The sequence below is a fragment of the Triturus cristatus genome, chromosome 3_2 (assembly GCF_964204655.1).
Source record: "Triturus cristatus chromosome 3_2, aTriCri1.1, whole genome shotgun sequence".
Taxonomy (NCBI): domain Eukaryota; kingdom Metazoa; phylum Chordata; class Amphibia; order Caudata; family Salamandridae; genus Triturus; species Triturus cristatus.
The window spans coordinates 733,220,656-733,243,080 of NC_140584.1; the positions used below are offsets into that span (position 1 = coordinate 733,220,656).

General features: G+C 44.2%; 1 protein-coding gene across 1 annotated transcript in view; it reads left to right on the top strand.

The window, feature by feature from the left end:
• Positions 1-250: 250 nt before the first annotated feature.
• Positions 251-22,425, top strand: part of STAT4 (signal transducer and activator of transcription 4) — a 772,166-nt gene continuing 749,991 nt past the window's right edge. Inside the window, exons 1-2 of the mRNA XM_085648785.1 lie at positions 251-364; positions 5,872-6,002. Coding sequence (XP_085504911.1) covers positions 5,875-6,002 — 128 coding nt within the window. The 5' untranslated portion in view covers positions 251-364; positions 5,872-5,874. The remainder of the gene's footprint in view (positions 365-5,871; positions 6,003-22,425) is intronic.

Here is a 22,425-nt window from a genome sequence, read left to right on the forward strand (position 1 = left end):
GTTAATGGCCGGTCCTCGTAATAATAGTTATGTTTTGTCTCTGCTTGAACCACACAAAAACAAACCTGCTGGCATTGTCAGTGCTTACATGAGCCTCTCCCACACAGGAGAACCTGGCAGGCAGGTACCGCAGAGAGTGCGAGGTCTGTAGGCTGCGGTGATGTCAGAAGAGAGAGGGATCGTATTTGCTTCCTCTTGCCTACGTATAGGAAAGTTATGAGTGGGTGTAAACATCTACACATGCACCGAGCCAATGACTGTGCATTTGACAAGAGCCGAGGAGGGAATGAAGCCAGGGCGCAAGTAGGGTCACATCTTAGCTGATTACAACAGCGATTTCAGCACACACGTTTTTCAGAAGCAAGTAAGTTTATTACTTTTAAAGTTGTCTGTTATCCGTGGACCGTCGCAGTTGCAACGCGACAAGGCACGCATCTCAATAAAGATGGAATGAGACAGGGATGGAATGAGACAGGCTGCGAGGCTGTGCCCTGATTTGCATGATTTCTTTGCTACACATCGTTTCGCTTCTGGCCGCGTTCTCGGCGCTGTCCTGCTCATTGTTTCATTCGGATATTTCAGACGGTGGTTTAGTTCGGCTGTAAATGCGCTTGCAGATTAGACCCGGATATATGCTGCGGTAACGCGTGCCGCACTCCAAGGCGGCGCACCATGACACTGAAAGTGACTTGCCCCTGAGAAAGGGTTCATTGTTCATTGCGTGGTTTTAACCCATTGTGCTCTGGTCTAAAATGTGCTTTGGCTGAGATAGTGCGCAAACTGGCCTGGTTATCAAACAGAGCGTCTTAAAACACTTGGGAAACGAAACTCCTCCTGTGGTGAGTTGAATCAGTCACCACTGACACGGCTCTAGTGCTGAGCGGCACTAAACCCCGAACAATCCAAAGAGTTATCCTGTTTGCGCAGACATAGTTATCCTTAACCTATGGTCCCAAAACAAAGCGTACAGTAAAATCAACACAGTGCAATCGTCTCTTACAGCTCCTTCTATGTTTGAAGTTGTCCATTTCTTTATTTCATATCAGCACTACCTGACGGATCCCAAACATGCTTTTATCTGGGGAGCATTTTTCATCTAAAGAAAATCTCTGGCGTGCCATTCACTCTATCCTGTGAATGAGTGCAGCCATTGCTATGCAAGTGAATGATTTCCTGAAACTGTTTTAGCTTTGTGGACCTATTGGCAACAGTAAGCAAGCATTGACAAAGCCAATAGTTCTGGCGTTGGTCGCTAGACTTTTGGCATTCTAATGTTTAGTTTGTTATGGTTTTTGCAAAACTTTATTGTTGGGGAAGCTAGCGGGCCCTCATCAATCTAAAAAAAGCATTGCATAAAAGCAGACATATTTTAGTGTCAATGCACACATTACTATACTAGTCTCTGCAAGGTAAAGGAACTACTTCTTTGTGTGTTAATGTGCTTTGTTAAAGAGCATAATATTGTCTCTCAAGTGAAGTTACCCAGTGGCTGAAGCGAACTGACCCCCAGCCTCATTCTGTATGTTGAAGAGGATGTAAGAAAAATGTAAATGACACAATAGCAGACCAATGACTGAAGAGGGCTGGCTGAAAGCCACTATAATTGAGTATTTTACAAACATAATTTTAGTAAAATCAAAAGGTGTTGGCTAACGTCGGACCTAAAAATGTGAATGGTACCAAATCAATGCTAAAGGATTATTGACTGTTGTAGTTGTATGACTTTTGCCTCAGAGCATTTTGGAGGCCAGGCTGGTGAGGTTAACATGCTCCCTTACACTCCTCTGGATAAGGTAGTTCACTGTCGATTTCATCAACTGCTCTGATGTTCTGCTATTAACTCCATCCTATGTAATAAATTGTAGTATCTGACAGACGTCATTGGTTATTGGACCCTAGTCTTGTTTCCTGTGCATACTACTATATGCTACAAGCCTTGTTAAGTCATTGCGTTGGATAGCTTGCCTCCTCATTGGATCTGGTGCTACACATCTAACCTATTTGGGGCCAATTTTAGAGTTGTCGATTAAGACCGGATTTTGATTCCACAATGTATTTTCAATGTGTGAAAGCTGCTCTTTAGAGAACAACCCATTTTGATTGCTTACAGTATGCAATCTACCAGGAAAAACATGCAAACTCGTAATAATTGGACATGTATAGGCTACCAGATTCCTTTACACTCTTTTCAAACATTTGGTTTTGGTAGACGGCTGTAAGGTTGCTCTTCCTTTTGGACCACTCCCCAGTGGGACTGTTCATAACACACACACTGATGGAACTCGGGTGACATCAGTAAGTAAAATCTGGGATTCTCCAAAATCCTAATTATGCTGTTAATAAAATAGTTTAGACTGAATAATAATGGCATGTTTGATGTAAACAACTTGAGTAAAATTGTCCTTACAAGACAGATTTGTATTATTTAACTTCAGGTAATGCTTTCAGAAACCTTTCCAACTCATCAAATTAATGAAATTGTCAATTTCAATCACAGTGATCTCCAATGCAGTGGACAGGAATGCAACACTAATTTCTTTAAGGTTAAACTAGAGCATCCAAACATAAAGTACTGAATGAATGAATGCAGTGGCGGCTCCTCCGCTATGGTGGAGGAGCGTTGCCCCACTGCTTTGAGCAGTGTAAAGGAAATGAAATATAAAATGATAATAACTTCCAGTTATTACCATTTAATGTTTCCTTCCCTTGCGGGCGGGCGGGTGGGCGGGGCTGCTCTGCTCACGGAGCAGGGCTGAAGAGGAGGGGTTTGCCCACTGCTAAGTGTGCAATGACTGTTTGGTCGACCCTCTCGGACTACCCAAACCAGTCATGAGCACTTTCCCGTTCTCCATGCAGGCTGCATTACAGCCTGCACGGAGAACAAGCCCAGGCCCCTATTCCCTGGTTGAGCGTCGAACCAGGACGCTCAGAACCAAACACTATGCTGCATTGCAGTGATGTGATTGGTCAGGGTTGCCTGGGCGTTTACCAATCACATTGCTGCATTGCAGTGATGTGATTGGTCAGGGGAGCCTGGCTTCCTGTCCCACGAGGAGAGCAGGAGCAAGGAGCAGAGACGCGGTGGCAAGACCAGCGGCATTGTAAGTGTGTAATTATTTTTGTTTTTCATTCCGCTAACTCGTGCCTGCCCTGGACCCGTCCACCACTGAATGAATGAATGAAGTAATGAAGTTTACATTTGGCCCAGCCATACATGGGCTCTACTTCATTTGTAAATCAGCATATGAAGGAATATACATTTTCTGATATTTTACTATTAGACATCAACGGCCGTCATTTCCACTGCATATCATGTTAATAGCTGACCACCCCCATTGTATTTGACTGGGAACCCTTAAACTGATATTTCCCCAGTAATTCGTAATTTTCCACAGACTTTCACACAGAGATTTCAGTTGTTTTCAGCATCCAAAATCTCCGCGTGAAATTAAAAAACTTCCAATTCACAAGGGGTCAGTAACTGCTGTGGCCGCATCCTTCGGAATTAAGAGGTCTACTTATGGGTGCCAATATACTACTACTACTGGGAGTTCACAAATGTACCTAGTACTATAGCTGGAAAACTGTACCCGCCGAAGGTTTCCAGGCATACTACTGTGACTGTCATGTCACATTTCGAGTGGGCCTTGTACATAGTGTAATAAGAAAGCCCTTCCCCTACAATCCCAGAAAATCTGGGAGCGATCCTGGGCATGTTTTGTTTCACCATGGTGAAAAAGGGTCTGATTTTAAATAGTAAATGCCTGCAAACGTACCTGCTTAAGGATGTTCACAAACATATCAGGACTTGAAACCTCCACGTGCCCCTCTTTGCATGGGATTTAATATTGCAGATTTCTCCACACTTGTGGTGGATAAATCTGTAGTGAGTAAATCCATTCACCCCTGCCAAAAATCCTGCTGTGAAATTGTGGCACGTGTGAATGAGGCATTTGCAGCTGTAAACATACATTGATCGTTGATAATAGCTTCGTGAATAGACCTTTTATTTTTTATCTTTTGATTTCTTCTTTTGATTTTTTCAATTATTCTGCTATCTAGTACTGATATTTATATTCTCTACATTAAACCTTATTTTTGATTTTTGATTTCTGTATCTTAACTGTATTGCTGAATAGTTGTCGCCTCCTGCTGTCACATTTCAGACAGGATAGATTCTGTGTTTGGCAGGGTTTACAAGGGGTACTTTTGGGGTTCCCCTGTTGTGTTATCGTAGCCTTGGTAGAGATGGGCAAGCCACTGAAATCTATAGCCAGGCTCGAACCTGAAGCCTGGCTCAGCTCGAGGTTCTGTTGGAACCTCGGGCCCATAACGAACCGAGCTTTTCTGTGGCTTCTGCCTGTCTTCCTCCTTCTGCCCAGGATGTGGTGTTTCGGCCAGAGCTGCAGACTGTGGAACTACGGAATCAGGTTTGAGTCTCTGGATTGGATCAATCTGGGCAAATCACTTAATCACCCCCTTCCTGTAAACATTGCATATGACCTAATGTAACTGGTGCTCATGTAAAGTACTCCAGTACCTTTAGGTCGAGTTTGTGCTATATTTCAAAAGCTGCAGAAAAATACACTGAGACTTAACATAAAGAAAGATAAATACCCATTTCATGGCTGGTTTGTCTAAAATGAAACCAGAAAACTTGGATAAATCTCATCTTCCCGCTTAAATTGTATGATCTGAGGCAAAAAAAAATATTTCACCAAAACTCTTTTTTCTTCATTATCGTATATGAAAGCACTTTAAAGTATGTGCGCTCAGCCTACCAGTTTTACAAAACTTTCACTTTTAATAAGTACTTCTCACTGGAGTGCTTTAATGTGCCCTATTGATGTCAAAGCTTTCATGTGTTAAAGAAATGCACTTTTTTGAATTTGGAAGAGAGTTTATCATATTTTACGTGATGTTTGTTGTATGATTTGCATAGAATTTTTTTTTCAGGACTCGGTTCTTGCACGGGCTCGAAGATCCGAGCCAGACCCTTGGTTCGGCTCTCCCTGTTAAATTGTTGGCTGGCACACCTCTAAGCCTTGGAAGGTATTATTGTCACTGTTCACTCTTCCCATTACCTTAATTCGGGTGAAGTCTGTGTATTTCCTGTAACATAATTATTGAATTTCAGGAAATCATGACATAGCACACGGTGACTAAACTTGGGAGGAAAACTCGAGGGTAAATTAAAGAAGAGTGGTATTCAGCAATCCTGGCAATTATATTAGTTTTATGCAGTTAGAATCTACTGAATGGACCCAACCTTGGGGCAAAAGGATCAAAAGTTAGCTTTTTTCGATCATTTTTTTGGTTAAAAAAAAAAAAAGACAATTCAGAGGAATCTTTGCAAATATTTTTAATCGGTTTATGGGAATAACGCAACCGGAAAAAGAAATGCAATTTTTTTGTGTGTGTGTTTCATTTATTATATCAAGAAATTGGACAAATGTTGTGCGCACCTACCGTAGTGATTACTTGTCACTTAAAAATAAGTTGGATATCAAACTTCGAAGTACTAAGTAAGTATATTTTCGTCGTCTTCATTTTAAAATATTTTCAAAGGCACTTACTTTGAATTTTTCTGCGGTTATGGGCACCCTGGCCAAAAAACTACCAATATACTTATATTCCAATTCACATAGCCAGGAAAGTAATCAACTTACTTACATTCATGGTCATAAAATGCGGTTACAACTTTACTTTTAATACCCTGTTATTGGCTTAAGAACTTGTAGCCCAATTATGTCTGATTGGTAGACGTTGTCTGGCATTTTAATGATAAGCTTCAGAGGCAATATCCTGCAAAGGTATTAGCAGCATTATTTTGTCATCAATTAACCAGTGGCTTTATCTCTGTCTTTTTAGAATATGGCTCAATGGAGTCAGGTTCAACAGTTGGACCCCAAGTTTCTGGAGCAGGTAGATCAGTTTTATGATGACAGCTTTCCCATGGATGTTCGAGACCTTCTTGCCGAATGGATAGAGAAACAAGACTGGTAAGATGGAGTTCTTTTGAGTTTAAAAGATCTTTATTAGAGAAATAAAGGTGTCATTACATAAGAAAAAAACCAAAACATAACACCAATATAGCGGGGCAAGTAAACATTTCTATGGAGATAAACATGAAATTGAAAGATAACAAATAATTGAGGCTATAGAACAAAAAGCAGTACTGGAAATAATAAACAATAAACCGGATTTTAGAGAATGCAAAGGAACAAAAAAAAGGTCAATCAGGGAGGCTTGGAAACCTCCTGCTGAGAGGGAGGCAAATGAGATGGGCGTTTAGCACAAGCGTCAAGGTACAAAGTCACAGGTTGCCAAAGATCATGCCGCTTTTTAGCCAAACTGAGAGGATGGATAAAAACGGTATCTAACCTGTGATTGTGGCATACATTATACCACCATGCTTTAAAAGAGATATTAGCAAAGTTTTTCCAATTTACAGTGATTTGCTGGAATGCAACAGCAAGCAACAAGTCAACAATCTGTACTTTAAAATCAACATCTGCCCAGCAAGAAGAGAGGCTCCCTAAAAAGACATTAACAAAGGAAAAGGGAAATGTAGTGTGGAAGATGGCATTGATCTGAGCCCATACTTGTTTCCAAAATTGTTCACCGCAGTACATAAAAAAAGCATGTGAAAAAGAGTGCCCTTAGGTGTCGAGCAGGACCAACAATGATCAGGGGTTAAAGGAAATCTCTTATTCAACATATGGGGTGAAAAAAGAAGTCTATTATAGATAAAAAAGAGGGTTTGCGTAAGGGATGCAGCCCTGGAAGATTTGCGAAGTTTGGTCCACACCCTATCCCAAAGAGAGGTGGGCCAAGAGACATCAAGATCAGACTCCCATTGCTCCTCGACCATGGATTTTGGCCTGGGGGTGAGAGTCTTGTGAAGTGAGTGGTAAATGAAGGAAGCAGTATTATGAGTGTGAAGTAAGGAGTGAAGGCGCAGAGTAGGGTTGGGAGGATCGGGTTGGATAGGGGAATTGGAAAGTTTGGTATAGGTAGACATTACTGCACTCTTAAGCGCGAGGTACTTACGGGCAAAGGTGGGGGGGAGATTGAAAGTATGGCAAAGAACGGAGAAAGATAAGAAGTCAGATCCAGAGAAGAGGTGTGATACCCAGATCAATCCTTTTTGTCTCCAGGATTTCCAATAGAAAGGCTTGTGATTAATGAGGATGCTATTATTATACCAAATAGTGGTGTTGAGAAAGTCGGCTACAGAGGAAGGAGGGCTCGGGGAAGTAGAAAGAAGAAGCTTGGTGGTAAATTTGTGGATGGGAGTGGAAGTGAGCTGGGGTTTACGGGAAAATAAAAGATACTCAGCGAAAGTAAAGGGGGACAGAGAAAGGCGCTCAACAACAAGCCATAAAGGGGAGGATTCAGCAGGGTCTCGCAGCCAAAGGGAAGCTTGTCGTAGAAGGAAAGCTTTGTGATAGATGGGAAAGTCTGGAAAATTGACCCCACCCTCTGATTTGGAGAGTCGCAATCTATACAGGGACATACGTGCTTTTTTGCCAGACCAGAGGAAGGAAGAAAGAATAGTGTTGATTTTCCTAAAAAATTTGTCTGGAATAGGGACTGGGATATTGGAAATAGTGTATAGAACTATCGGGGAAAGCATCATTTTAATCATGTCAAGGCGACCCCACCAGGAAAGATAAAGCGGGTGCCACCGGGAAGTAAGGTCAGACAATCTCTGGATGCATTTGCTAAGGCATAACGAGACAGTGTCGGGAAGGGAGGGGGTAATGTGCAAACCAAGATATTTGATGTGTGAGGTACTCCAAGTGAAGTTGGACACAGCAAAATCGGGTTTGAAAGTAAATTTTGTAAGAGGTAAAATTTCGCATTTGTCGTTATTCAACTTATAACCAGAAATTTGGGAGTATTCATGGACTTCAACTAGAAATGCAGGAATGGAGGTGGCAGGGTTAGAGACAAAGAGGAGGATGTCATCGGCATAGGCAGCAAGTTTAATATTCGTTTGAGAAAATTGGAAACCGTGCAAACTAGGATTTTGACGGAGTTTTGAGAGGAAGGGTTCTAAGGCCAGATTGAATAGGAAAGGGGAAAGGGGACAGCCCTGGCGAACTCCTCTACCTAGGGTGAAGAAAGAAGAAACCAGGCCATTAGCACAGATCGCCGCTCTGGGATTTGAATAAAGGAAAGAAACCAAGGAAATAAAGTTGGGGCCAAACCCAAACCATCTGAGGGCGGAAAAAAGAAAAGTCCACTCTACCCTGTCAAACGCTTTTTCTGCGTCCAGAGCAATTGCTGATAACGAATCCTGAAAACGTGAGGACTTGGACAGGACATTGAACAAAAGTCTAGTATTGTCTGTGATGAAACGGCCCTTAACAAATCCGGATTGTTCCGGGCCCAATAATTCGGGAAGAAAGGGGTCTAGTCTTATAGCAAGGGACTTAGCGTATATCTTATAATCAATGTTAACTAGAGAAATTGGTCTGTCATTTTTGCAATATTGGGTGTCTTTTCCCTCTTTGGGTATTATGCATATGTGGGCGTCTGAAAAAGTACCAGAGGAAGTGCCGCTAAGGACAAAAGAATCAATAAGGGAATGTAATCTGGGAAGTAATACTTTAGAAAATTGCAAATAAAATTCAACTGTAAATCCGTCCGAACCCGGGGCTTTATCCTTCTTAAGTGACTGAAGTGCAATGTGTAGTTCAGAACTGGAAATGGGCATTTCAAGAGTGGATAGGTCCACAGGAAAATTGGGGGGAGTCTGAATGCTGGAGAAGAAGGTAGCGAGGGATTGGGGATTGGGGTGAGTTTCAGATGAATAAAGCTTGGCATAAAAGCGGGAAAATTCTTCTAAAATATCAATATCCGTGTGCCTTAGAACAGAATTGTCATCAAAAACAGATTCAATATTCAATTTATGTTGCTTAACTTTTAAATAATTGGCTAAAACCTTGCCCGCTCTGTTCTTACCCCCATAAAATTTTGAGCTAGATTTCAACAGGAATAACGAAGCATCTTCAGTGGATTGTTTGTTAAATTGCACCTTAGCTTCAACAAGGTTAGTCAAACTTTCCTGCGAGTGAGAGGTATAAAAAGCGTGCTCCAATTTTTTGATTGTAAGGAGGAGATCGCAAGTACGCTTGCGAGCGATTTTACGCTTTTTAGCCACAAAATCAATGATGAAACCTCTAGCTGCAGCTTTATAAGCGTCCCAAATAACATGCTTGGGCAAATTGGGGGTATCATTGATGGCAAAAAATTCTGTGGTAAATTCAACAAAGGAGGATGTGAAAATGGGATCAAGAAGGAGAGTGTTGTTAAAGCGCCAACGCTTTGGCCCAGTGGACTTGGGTAGGACATCAATGTTGGCTAAAACAGGGGCATGATCAGAAAGTAGAATGGGGCCAATATCAGCGTGAGTGAGGGACTGAGATATATGATGGGAAAGAAAAATGTAATCAATACGGGATTGTGAATGGTGAGAAGGGGAGTAAAAGGTGAATTCTTTAGCAGTAGGATTGCACAGACGCCAAGCATCAACAAGTTTGTGCTGGGATACTGCCTGAACAAACAATTTGTGAGACTTATTAGGGACATAGGAGGCTTTGGAATGCCGATCTAAAAAGGGGTCATGAGGTAAGTTGCAATCTCCCGCCATAATGAAATTGTCATCAACGTACTCGGAAGTACGAGAAGCCATTGTGCGCCAAAATGCGGGGTCACCACCAGTAGGTGCATAAATGTTGAAAAGGGAAATGGGAATACCCTTCGAGGAAAGTTTAACATACACCCATCTACCTTCGGGATCTGACTCGGAAGACAGGAGAGATTGTGGGAGAGATTTACGAACTAGCACAGCCACACCATTCCTTTTACCATCCCCAGGAGCAGAGAAAACATCACCAACCCAACCTCTCTTAAGCTTAGCAGCTTCCACGTCAGATAAATGCGTTTCTTGCAGAAAGGCAATGTCTACATTCAACTTGGCTAAATGAGAAAGAATTTTTTGCCTCTTGATGGGAGAGTGAAGACCTTTAACGTTCCAGGATAAAATGCGTACTGACATTAAAGATTATTAAAAGAATAGTGCAGAGAAGGAATAGAACACTGAGAGAAAGCCTCGTGAAAGACAAAAAACGCAGAAGAAAGAAAGAGAGAAAAAGAGTAAAGAAAAAATAGGGTGGACGGGAACAAGAAAAGTAAGAGAAGACTGAGAGATACCATAAAGATGAAGGAAAACCAAGGTGTTACGAAGATCAATGAGCTGATAAGATGAAGTCCGGAGATAATATGAGTAAAGGTCCAGTGAAAGAGAGAAAAGAGCCTGCACAAAAAGACCAATAAAGAAACAGGATAAGAGAGGGAACGGTCAAAGGGAGAAAAAAGTAAATATAAGTCAGAGAGGAAGTGAGATGACAAGGGAGCAGAGTGTATGATGAGAAGGAAGCACGACCGAGGGAGCCAATAGAAGATGAGGAGAAAAAAGTAAAGTAAGAGAGAAGAGAAAAGAGGTCGTAAAAAAGGTATTGACACCAATAAACCTACAAAAACAAACATTCCCAAAAAGGTAAAAGGAATACTTACAAAGGATAGATCAGGGGAGATACAGTCAGGAACAGGAACAAAACAAGATGGACGTGAAGATGAGAGAAGGGAGGTAGAGCCAACTGGAGAAGGCAAGGCACTCGGGGTCGATGGGACGTCCGAGCGGAGGAACAAGGCGGAACGCAGGACAATAAGCTATGGGGAAGGAAAGATAGCAAAGTTAGGCGAGAACAGACTACAGAAACACAAAATAATCAATGGATAGAATGGAACAAGAAACAGTAACGCGAACAACAAATAATTCAATAAACAGCAACAAGTCATCAGGAGAATGCATGCGCCTGAGAACATTTGAGTTTAGAAAAAATCAACAAGCAAGCACATCTGTGATGTGATACAACTTCAGAGAAAGTCACGGTGGGTGAGAAGAGGGAAGTTCAGAGAGCTCCATATTGGTCTGGCCACAAGAATTCAGGAAACTCCGGAGTCGTGTAGGTTCTTCATACGTCGTAGTTTTATTATTATAGGTGACTTTGAATAAGCAGGGATGGAAGAGACCATACCTGGCACCAATGGAACGAAGCTCAGGTCTCATGTCCAAGAAGGCCTTACGGCGAGTTGCAGTGGCTCTGGCATAATCTTGCGCAAAAAATAAGGTGGAGCCCGACCATGTGAGACGAGGAAAGGCTCTAGCTGCGGAGAGAACTTTCAGTAGATCTATGTATTCCAGGAAATACATTATTACGCCTCTGGGCTTTGCTTGTGCAGAAGGAGAAGAAGGAACTCGGCCAAGCCTGTGGGCACGCTGAATATTTAGTGTGGTGTCCTCTGGCAAGTGCAAAAGCTTGGGGAGAAAGGACTTGAAAAAATTGATAGAGTCATTCCCTTCGCAACCTTCCACCAGGCCATAAAGGCGAAGATTGTTGCGTCTGTTTCGGTTTTCCAAGTCCTCCACCTGTTTCTGGAGAGAGGAGACTTGCGCATGTAGATGGGTAACCTTGGCAGCAGAGTCTCGAAGGGAGGACACATCACGCTCCACTGACGACACCCTTTCATCCATCATAGTCCAACTGTCAGTAAGAACCTGCAGTTTGGCGTTGGTTTCCTCCATGAAAGGACGCAGGGCCCGTATCTCATCAAGGAGTAACTCCATCGAGATAGTAGAGGAAGACTTGGGAGGCGAAGGTGGGTCTTTTTTCAGCCTCATAGGCATGATTTTCGCGGAAGGCTGTGAGGAGGAATCCATATGCGTCGTCATCTCAGTGGCGGAAAGGGACTGAGAAGCCTCCAGATGGGCCAGTTCTGTAAAGAGCTTGGAGTTCTTAATATAATTACGTTTATGGATTTTGGTGGGACACTCAGCCATCAAAGCGAGTATAAAGTACCAGGTCACTAGGAGCAACAATACAGCTGGAAGCAGAGCAGGCCTTTCGCAGGATTCCAAGAGCGCAAAAGTAAGGAGGAGGCAGATAAAAGGAATTGACGGGTAGAAATGCCAGGCCAAGGACCAAAAGATACAGGAACTTGAAAAGAGCAAAATGAGTTCTTAAAATGGCTGCCAAGCTTGAGGAGGGTAGGAAATAACCATTTAGTCACATAAGAGCCATAATTTGATAAAAGAGTCACCTGAAAAACATGCCAGAGTATGTCATCCGCGTCGTTAGCAAAGCTGGAGGATTATGCATTCATCCAGGCACCGGAGCGCCAATGCGCGGTGAAGCGCGCTCCTGAAGAGAATCTAATCATGCAAAAAACAAAATGGCGGCCGCGGCCGTTGCCGAGCCGCGACCGAAACTGCAAGGATCAGCAGCGCTAGAAACAATACCGCCTCAGCGGCTGGAATGGACTCAGGGCACTCCTGACATCTTTAAATAACGATGGCTTCCCTGCAAGGTTTGCGTCGGACACGCGAACCGCCAGTGCACTCCGTCTCGATCGGAGCCCTCACACCGGCGCTGCCATTCTCTCCGGGCGCTAGCCACGCCCCCCCGTAAGATGGAGTTCTGAACTTCTTCTTTTAAAGAGCCACCAACCACAGTCTAAACAGCTGAAGAGCATTCATTGGCATGTCTTCTGCTGCATAGACCCCTCACCAAGCTCAGGTCCCTGCTGTGTTCAAACTGCTTGTTGTACTTATTTATGAGAATCTTCATGGATGAGTCTAATTATCAGGATGTTTTAATGTAGTGAGGACTATAGGATGAAACCAATTTTGTTTTGCAGTCCACTGAAAAAGTTCTCCAGTCGTAGAACTTAACTCCTTTATTCATCCTTTCAAGATGTGTCACTTGCACACATGCATGCCGAAGAACCCAGCATAAAGACTTACAGGAAAAATAACAATTTTACTTATCTTGTGGACCAAGACCCAGGTCACAACGTGACTCATCTGTCAGGATTATCCTGCATAGTCAAATCACAGATCAGCAGACCTTCTGGTTCTGTTAGACCTCCTCTCACGGTCAAAGAGAGAAAAGATGTGTTATCCACTTTTATTCCTTCAGTGCCTTCCAAACTTCTGACCAACAGACACATTCCTCTGCTTTGTGAAATACACATTCTTCACAGTTTATAGGTGGTTTGGTGAAGAGGAAATGCCAGACTCCGGAATGTTTTCCTGTACAGACATTTTCCATTCAATTGGCTGATTCAACAGTGACATTGCTAAATAATAATGGTGCTATACATTTTGCTGATTTTAAAATTTCCTTTACTGACAAAAAAGCAAAGACTCTTCATATGGCTGGTAAGATGGTATGTCCTGCCAGGCAAGATAATCCTGAAAAATATTTAACCTGATTTGCCCACCCTCCATAATCGGATGATGGTTCAGATCTGGAAGACCACACACAATGACACATCTGAACGTTAGCTTTGCGCATACACTATCACTTATTTAAAGCATGTAAATTCAACATCAGCCGTGCGTGCCTTTTCAATATTTTAGGAACGAGATAAATGAGTTTCCTTCTGTCTCTTCATTGAAGGACTCTTTTTGACTTCGACATCATGGGATCGGGGAGGATGCCAAATACGTCCCATGGGTCTCTCTGTGAATACGGGTCGGTCTAGAGCGAAGAGAAGGCCAAGCAGATTTATGAGTCATTTTTGCATAAAAATATTATCAGGAGTACCTTTTCCATCAAAATAATAATCTTTCATTCAGGTTGAAATCCCGCGGTTATGATATATGTCCCATTAGCAGTTACAGGCTGCAGATCTGGGATTCTAATTCAAGATTCCCATTTGAGAAAAATGCATAATCCTTGGCAAATCTGTTAATTTCCATCCGCTATCCTTTCACTTCCCTTGCAGGTATGCCAAAATAAAAAATGCTAAAGAAAAATGCCTGAACACTTCACCAAGTGCTAAATAATCACACTCTAGGAAGACCAATAGGTGTTATATCAACGTGCCAACATGTACAAGCAGCATGTGTGCATACCTGCGTTTTCACCAATGCTTGTTTTTTGAGTTTTCACCTTTCAGTTTTCTGGTGTCTCACGTAGAACTGGGGACCTCTGTATGTAGACTCTCATGATATTATAAGAACGGAAGAAAGGTGTACATTCTTGTGGATTTTCTTGTCAAAGTTACTCAACAGACGGACATGTGTTGAAGGAGCATTAAACAGTTCTGTTCAGCCGACAATTCAGATCAGCAGTTTAATTTGTGTTCTGGGTTTCCATTATATGTGATTAGATGGACACTTCTAGAAATCAGAACCTCTTAACTCTGAAAGAACACAAGATGAAAAATTCATATTTGGTCCCCAAGGGAAGAAACGCACCAGTAGCCAGTGGCAGCTCCTTCACAATGGCGAGGAGCATCGCCCCACTCTCTGGCACAGAGCCAGCAAACGAAAACTAAAACAATGATCGTTTTATTTTTATTTTGCTGGCTCTGAGCCAGCTTGCACAGGGAGGGGCAGGGCATGGGGAGGAGTAGTGCTTGTGCACTCCCTAAGTACGCATGTGTTTGGCCGGCTGTCTCAGGCCGACCAAAACACACATGCGCACTTAGTTTTCTCCAGCCCAGCTTCATTCAGCAGTTAGGCTGGAGAAACCCCACAGACTACCTGACCTGAGCGCAGTGTGTTTCCTGCCGGCTCAGGCCAATCCCCGCGCTGCTCTGCAGTAAGGGGATTGGATGGGAGTCTGTTCCAGGGGCTGCTGTGTCTAGGAAGAGGCTGGCAGACGCGACGCCGGAGGCGGCCGGCGCCATCAGGTATGTTTTTAAAATGATTATTATTAACCCGTCTTACACCACCCCTGCTCGCCCTCTGCGATTTCCAGCTTATGCTGTGTGTTGCTCGACAGGCTTGTAGCAGGCTATTCTTGCAAAGTGGGGACCTGGATCATTCCTCCTCTTGTTCCTCCTGATCCAGAGCCCCTTTCCCAGAGAAGAAGACGAGGATGGAGAGGATAGTCTGCTGTTTTTGAAAACCCTGGCTACTCTGAAAGAGAACGAACAGCATGAAGCTTCTCATTGATGTGGAGCTGGAAGCCCTGCAAGACTATTATTTTCTGAAAGTCTGAAAAACCTGTACTTTGGCATCCCTCGCTGCTTAGCCCAAAATTTACAGTGGATGCGTGAAGAAATCTTTAGCATCTTTAATTCGTTCTTATAGTTTCGCTTTTTTTGATTACGCTAATGATGTGCACCTAATAGTCAGGCTGGATAGTATGATTGACCACATTAATGCAAATTCCTAAAAAGCATGATGGCTGTGGCTGAGTGGATAAAGTTGAATACATTTGAACTGAACTCTGATCAAACTGAGGAGTTAGTCGTGGGCAATAAGCTCACCAACAGGACCAACAGCAGGCGCCCTCTCCAGCGGAAACAGTGAGAAACCTGGGAGTTTCTCTTTACTCTCACCTCACTTTGCTCCCCAGATCACCACTTGCAGCAACTTGCTTTGTGGTTTTAAATCCCATGAGAAAATCCTATATCTGTAGCCATCTAATTGTATGAAAACAGCAGTGCTAGCCATCATTTTGTACTGGTTAAACTACAGAAATTCTCTCAATGTGGGACCACCTAAATATCTTTTAGCTTGATTTCTTTCTTTTTTTTCTTCTTAATTTCAGAGTATTTTCTTATTTTTTTTTTTATAAACAGATACATTAGCATTTCTGTCACGAGGTTAGCCAAACGTAGTTTGCATTGGAGTGATTACAGGTACTTGAGATATATGTTTAGCTAATTCCCTCTACATTGACTTGCTGGGGAATTAGGCAAAGGATGATAGAAAGAAAGAAGCAGGAGAGAAAGGGGTGAAAGGAGGAAACAAGAGAGGTTCTGTAGCAATGAGTCTAATTGGGTTTATATCCATGTGACAAGGCCGACACCTCATTAGTTAACCTGTGGCAGGGTTGGTAGTCCAACAAGGCCCCCCGATGCCTCTTCGGCCCATTGTGGCAACGTTTCAAATGGTTCAGAATATGAATAAGACTAACCATCAGGGAAGAATCAGTTAGTCAACATCACACAAAATTACATTGTTGACGAGTCCGGGAACAGGTGATTTTCCAATGTCTTTGCCTGACACTCTGTGCATTCTATGAGTCAATCCCCATCTATCTACTTGAAAAATAATTTTACAAAACACATTCCCTGTTAAAGATCCAAAGCAGCAATTTATCTGGAAATTCTCGATATTTATAAGACTAGTACTGGAGGAAAATCTTTTTCTATTAACACAGCCAAATCTTAGATTCACTTTCAGTTCCAGGTAAAGGAAGAAGCAAATTATACAACATTTAGGAACTTCTTAAACTATGTGTAGATCCTCAGTGTAAATAAAACTGTTACCTGACTCTCGCAGTTCATGATTTACTTTACTCCATGATTTACTTCCTCCCTGTTGTGTTTGATCTTTCCTTTATTTTCCGTCTTGATTCTTCCACCAGGGCAGGATTGTCCCACAGGGTCATTACACTTTGCAAGTCAGCTATTATTCATTCATAGTTCTGACTGAGGAGAATTTTGAAGTCACCCCTGATGATCACAAAAGCTGGTATATTTGGAATGAAACTTTACCTGGCTTCCTGGCTCATATTGAAGAATTCATGGATTACCAGTGGTGGTTGCCTACTGTGTAGTTATAGCAAAAACTGCTAAATGCATTTACACCAAATCTGGCAGGAAGCTAGATCTTGGCTTGGCACACAGATTGTGCTTTTTGTGGTTTGACGAAAACCGATCAGTACTTTTTGAGAAATTAAAGTAAAAAAAAATATGGATATCTGGACAGTTTTGTTCGAGGGACTTTCTCCAATAAAAAAAATAAAGCATTCTGATTGACCCTGGGAGTTTTTTTTCCTTGTGCCAACTCGCTCATGTGGGATTGATACTCATGCAGGAGCGAGCGCTCTGATTGACTGCCAGCAGCATGAGAAAAATGCTGCTGGCAGTCATTACAGGACTCAGGAACTTAGTACTCTGTCCTGAACATGTAAAAAATATATAATAATTATATGGCTCAAGGAGGAGGGCGCGCACCCGGTCTCTCCTTATTCAATAATTTTGGCTCTTGGAGTGGGCTCCCCTGGGCCCCTAAATGCTTGGGAGGGGCCTGTGCGCCCCCTTCCATTAATAAAACAAAATAATAAAGCAGCCCCATCTACTAATATTTTTTCATGATCCCTCTGAAGTGCTACAGGATCACTGCCATTTTTGCTGATTTATTTTGGCTGTGGCCTACGTCTGTGTCCCACCCCCCCCATGTATCTGAGGTGGTCAGGGTATCCCTATCCTCTATATATATAGCAATTTTACTTCTATTTTCTACACGAAACACAAAGCTATGTTAATTTAAGTTCACATCTGTTAGTAAATTAGATTTTTGCATATGCCAGTTAGTTATCCCACGTGTAGTGTCTAAATAAAGGTGCATTTATTGATTAGTACAATCATTCAAACAATTAGTAAATTAGAGTTATGAGGTCATTGACTTTGAAGGGGGTACAACATTTTTTGTATTCTCCCCTACTCCATCATTAGCAACCCTGGGGATTAGGGTCCCCAGGGGCTATTAAAGGCTCAGAGAGGGGGCACGTGGCCCCCCTCCCCTTAAAATATACTTTGGTCCCCGGGGGAAGAGGTCCACAGGACCAAATACATTGCGTGCCCCCACATAATAATGAATTTGGGCCCTGATGGATGGGGTCCCGGGGCCAAAAACTGCTCAGGAAGGGGGACTATGTGCCCCTTCCAATAATTATTGAATTGGCCCCCTGGGGATGTGGCCCGGGGCCAAAAATGGCTGTAGGATGGGGGCAGTGCATCCCTCCCGATAATTATTAAGTTGGGCCCCGTGGCATGGGGACCACGGGACCCAAAACGGCTCTGGAGCAGCATTTTGTTATTTGTGACTTTTAAACGCTATCCAGCGGTATTTCGGTAAAACTTTCGCTAAAAAGGAGAGCAAGGAAATGGGGCGGTAATTAGACATACAGGTGGGGTCGGCTCCAGGTTTTTTCAGAAGAGGGACCAAGGTGGTTTCTTTAAAAGCTGTAGGGACATGGCCAGATGAAAGAGAGTCATTGAGGAGGGTGAGGGCAGGATCTGGGAGAACAGAGAGGCAATTTTTTTGCATGTTAGGAGGACAGCTGTCAGTGGGGGCTCCTAATTTAACCTTGGCTATGAGCTCCTGGAAGGTCTCTATGCTAATGGTAGGAAAACTATCAATTGTACATTTGTTTTTATAAAGAGCGGGAGGAATCGTGTTGAAGTGTTTGGGGATACTAGCTTTAATGGTCGAGAATTTTGTCAATGAAATAATCATTAAGTGAGTCGCACAAAGTTTGAGTGGGGGTAGCCTTGGGGAGGACTCTGGCTGGGTTAGTCAATTCGTTCATGATAGTGAAGATTTCTTTGGAGCTTTTGTTCGAATTGAGGATGCGTGAGGAAAAGTGGGTAGCTTTGGCCGAATGAATGGCCTTGATGTATTCTTTCCGCGCTGTGACATACTAGAGCTTCATTTCTGGGGCATAGTTCGTCGCCACTGCCGCTCTAGCTGGTGTAGGGTCAATTTGTGAGACTTAAGTTCTGTAGGGAACCATCTCTGGGTGTCTACACGCCGGGCAAGTTTAACTTTCTTAAGGGGGGCATGCGTATTAATGGCTTCAAGCAGCCAGCTAGAGAGATTCGCTTCAGATATGTTGATGTCAGGGTGAGGTGATGGAGCTGTGTTAGTCAGTATGTCAAGAAATTCTTTCCTATCTAAGACATTCCCATTTCCTGGCCAGTCCACAAGCGACCGTTGGAGATTTCCTGATGGTAGTGAGAGCTAACGTAAATTTAATTAAGTAATGGTCAGACCATAAGCAGGGGGGCGTGATGGGGGCAGTTATAGTCAAGCTGTTAGTCCAGATTTGATCAAGGATGTGCCCTTTTTGATGGGTGGGCGAGGAGACCAGTTGAGTGAAGTTCAGGTTGGTGAGGAGGTCGGTCAGTTCAGTAGTGTGTGGACCTTCATGAGGGTCATTGAACCAGTAATTGAAGTCGCCCACGAGAAGTACTTTGGCGTGGTCAACGACAAGGCGATCTGATCACTCAAAGATAGGGGAAATTATGGCATATGGTGCGGGGGCCTATAGACTAGTGCACAGACAAAGGTGTCGCAGGAAGATTCCAATTTGATTACTAGGTTCTCTGACTCAGGGAGGTTAAGACAGGTCAGGGCATTGACTTTGAATTTGGCGTGTATAATTGCTGCGACCCCCCCTCCAGGTTTGCCGGGGAGGCGGTTGGCATGAATGATGTATTATATGCACACAAGTTGGTCGCACACTGCTCGTCACACCAGCAAGTTGCCCCAAAGGACTGTGGTGAATGTAGTGGCGACGGCGGGTACGCCTATGCCACGATGTGTAAAAAGAAAAAAGTATGTGTTGCATTTAGCCATCCCTGGACACGTGTTTCGAGGTAGTTGCCTCTCGTCAGCAGGGAGCAGGACAATGTAAAGGGGTGCCGAGTGGACTGCCAAAATGTAATTAAAACAGGTCAAATACCTCTCATGGCGCGCAGGTGCAGAACCAGGGCTCGTCAGCCCGATAGCTCACGGGAGCCGTAATATATGCACACAAGTTGGTCGCACACTGCTCGTCACACCAGCAAGTTGCCCCAAAGGACTGTGGTGAATGTAGTGGCGACGGCGGGTACGCCTATGCCACGATGTGTAAAAAGAAAAAAGTATGTGTTGCATTTAGCCATCCCTGGACACGTGTTTCGAGGTAGTTGCCTCTCGTCAGCAGGGAGCAGGACAATGTAAAGGGGTGCCGAGTGGACTGCCAAAATGTAATTAAAACAGGTCAAATACCTCTCATGGCGCGCAGGTGCAGAACCAGGGCTCGTCAGCCCGATAGCTCACGGGAGCCGTAATATATGCACACAAGTTGGTCGCACACTGCTCGTCACACCAGCAAGTTGCCCCAAAGGACTGTGGTGAATGTAGTGGCGACGGCGGGTACGCCTATGCCACGATGTGTAAAAAGAAAAAAGTATGTGTTGCATTTAGCCATCCCTGGACACGTGTTTCGAGGTAGTTGCCTCTCGTCAGCAGGGAGCAGGACAATGTAAAGGGGTGCCGAGTGGACTGCCAAAATGTAATTAAAACAGGTCAAATACCTCTCATGGCGCGCAGGTGCAGAACCTGGGCTCGTCAGCCCGATAGCTCACGGGAGCCGTAATATATGCACACAAGTTGGTCGCACACTGCTCGTCACACCAGCAAGTTGCCCCAAAGGACTGTGGTGAATGTAGTGGCGACGGCGGGTACGCCTATGCCACGATGTGTAAAAAGAAAAAAGTATGTGTTGCATTTAGCCATCCCTGGACACGTGTTTCGAGGTAGTCCACTCGGCACCCCTTTACATTGTCCTGCTCCCTGCTGACGAGAGGCAACTACCTCGAAACACGTGTCCAGGGATGGCTAAATGCAACACATACTGTTTTCTTTTTACACATCGTGGCATAGGCGTACCCGCCGTCGCCACTACATTCACCACAGTCCTTTGGGGCAACTTGCTGGTGTGACGAGCAGTGTGCGACCAACTTGTGTTCAAATGAATGATGTATTAGTCTGGGGGAAGCGCTGCCAGTATGTCAGGGGAGGAGTCAATTGTCAACCAGGTTTCAGTCAGTAGTAGACTATCTGGTTTGTCCGTGACTAGAAGAAGAAAGATGTATAATTGGTGCTTGACAAGGGAGCGGGTATTGAGGTAAAAGATAACTAGGGGAGGGAGGCTGGGTTGGACCAGGCTTAGTGGGGTTTGCGTGGTAGGGTTAAGTTGTCGTCGTAGTTCTGGAAATGAGCTACGTGCAGTGTAGATTTCCAACTTAGTGGTAAGACTACATATTTCGGGGGGGAGGCTGGGATGGGTGGAGTGCAGCTTATTGAGGGAATCAGAGGAGTAAATGAGGGGACGAGCATAGTGGCTGGCCCCTGGTCCCGGAAGGGCGCGGATGAGCTTGCCTTTGGCGCGCCTTTGGTGCGCCGCTGACATGCCCGCTGCGCGCTTCCGCTCTGCGTGCTGCATAAATCTCCTGTCCCCGCCCCGAGTTCCGCCCCCACTCAGCGTGATTGGCTGCAAGGAGGGGAGTGAGCGGGATTAGCTGGGGACTCGGAGCAGCCGCCCTGTGCGCCGCGTGAAATTAAAAAAATACAGGTAAATTCGTACATCAATTCACACACAATTTTTAAAAAGGCTTTAAAACAATTTTCCAGTCTTTGCAATGAGCGTGCCTGCGCAGCGTTCTAGTGGTAGCGAGTAATGCCTAAGGGAAGTTTCCCGCGCTACAGTTGCTTAAATCTCCTGTCCCCGCCCCGAGTTCCGCCCCTACTCAGCGGATCTGCAAATCTTGCCTTATGGAGGTTTTGGTGTTCGCCATAGAGAGGAGTATGTTATCCACATAAAGCGAGATCACATCCTCCCAATCCAGATCCCATCTCAGCCTCCAAATTAAAGCGTCTGTCCGGAACCACCTAGCCAGTGGCTCGATTGCCACTTCCAAAAGCAAGTTGAACAGCGAGCAACCCTGTCGGGTGCCTCTGCCCGGGTGTAATTCATATGACGTCGCTCCATTAAACCAAACCCTAGCCAACAGCTATTCATACATTAACTTTATTCATGCCATGAAGGACGGGGCAAAGCTCAGGACCGCCCATAGCTTTGGCCATTCTACACAATCATAGGCCTTCTCGAGATCTAGGGTTAGGAGTACAGCCGGCTCCTACAATTTAGGTGTGTCAGATATTCTAAGAGTCTCCTCAGATTGTGCCTTGTTGCTCTGTGCGGCATGAAACCGGATTGATTGGGTTCAATCAGCATGTCCACCACCCCTATTAGGTGGTTAGCCATGACTTTGGCCCAGTGCCGGTAATTGTAGGTGGGTGGGACACACTCACAACCATGCATTCAAACATGCACACACACCCATCCATTCACAACACTAATTACTAAATATTCAAACACACGCACCAAACATTAATTAAAAATAAAATCACACTTACTCTGCTTTGGAGATCCCAGGAGGCTTGGGATTGCTGCCTTCCCTCAATGGCCGACCCTACATTGTCATAGAGTGGGATGGGGTCAATTAGACTACTGATCCCACCCCACTCTGTGATGAAGTGTCATTGATTGACTCCCGACTCTGGGCGCTTCAGGGCTTAAAACTGAAGCACCCATGTGTGAGGCAATGGGTGACGCTACCCCTTGTCACTGAGGGGAAGGACCTCAAGGCAAGGACCTTTGCTGAGCTGAGGAGGTTACGCCCACAGGAGCTGTGACATTCCCAGCCCAGCAAAGTTCAGCTCAGGCAGCTAGGAGCTTGCACATTTAGCTCATGTCTAGCTCCTGGCTGCCT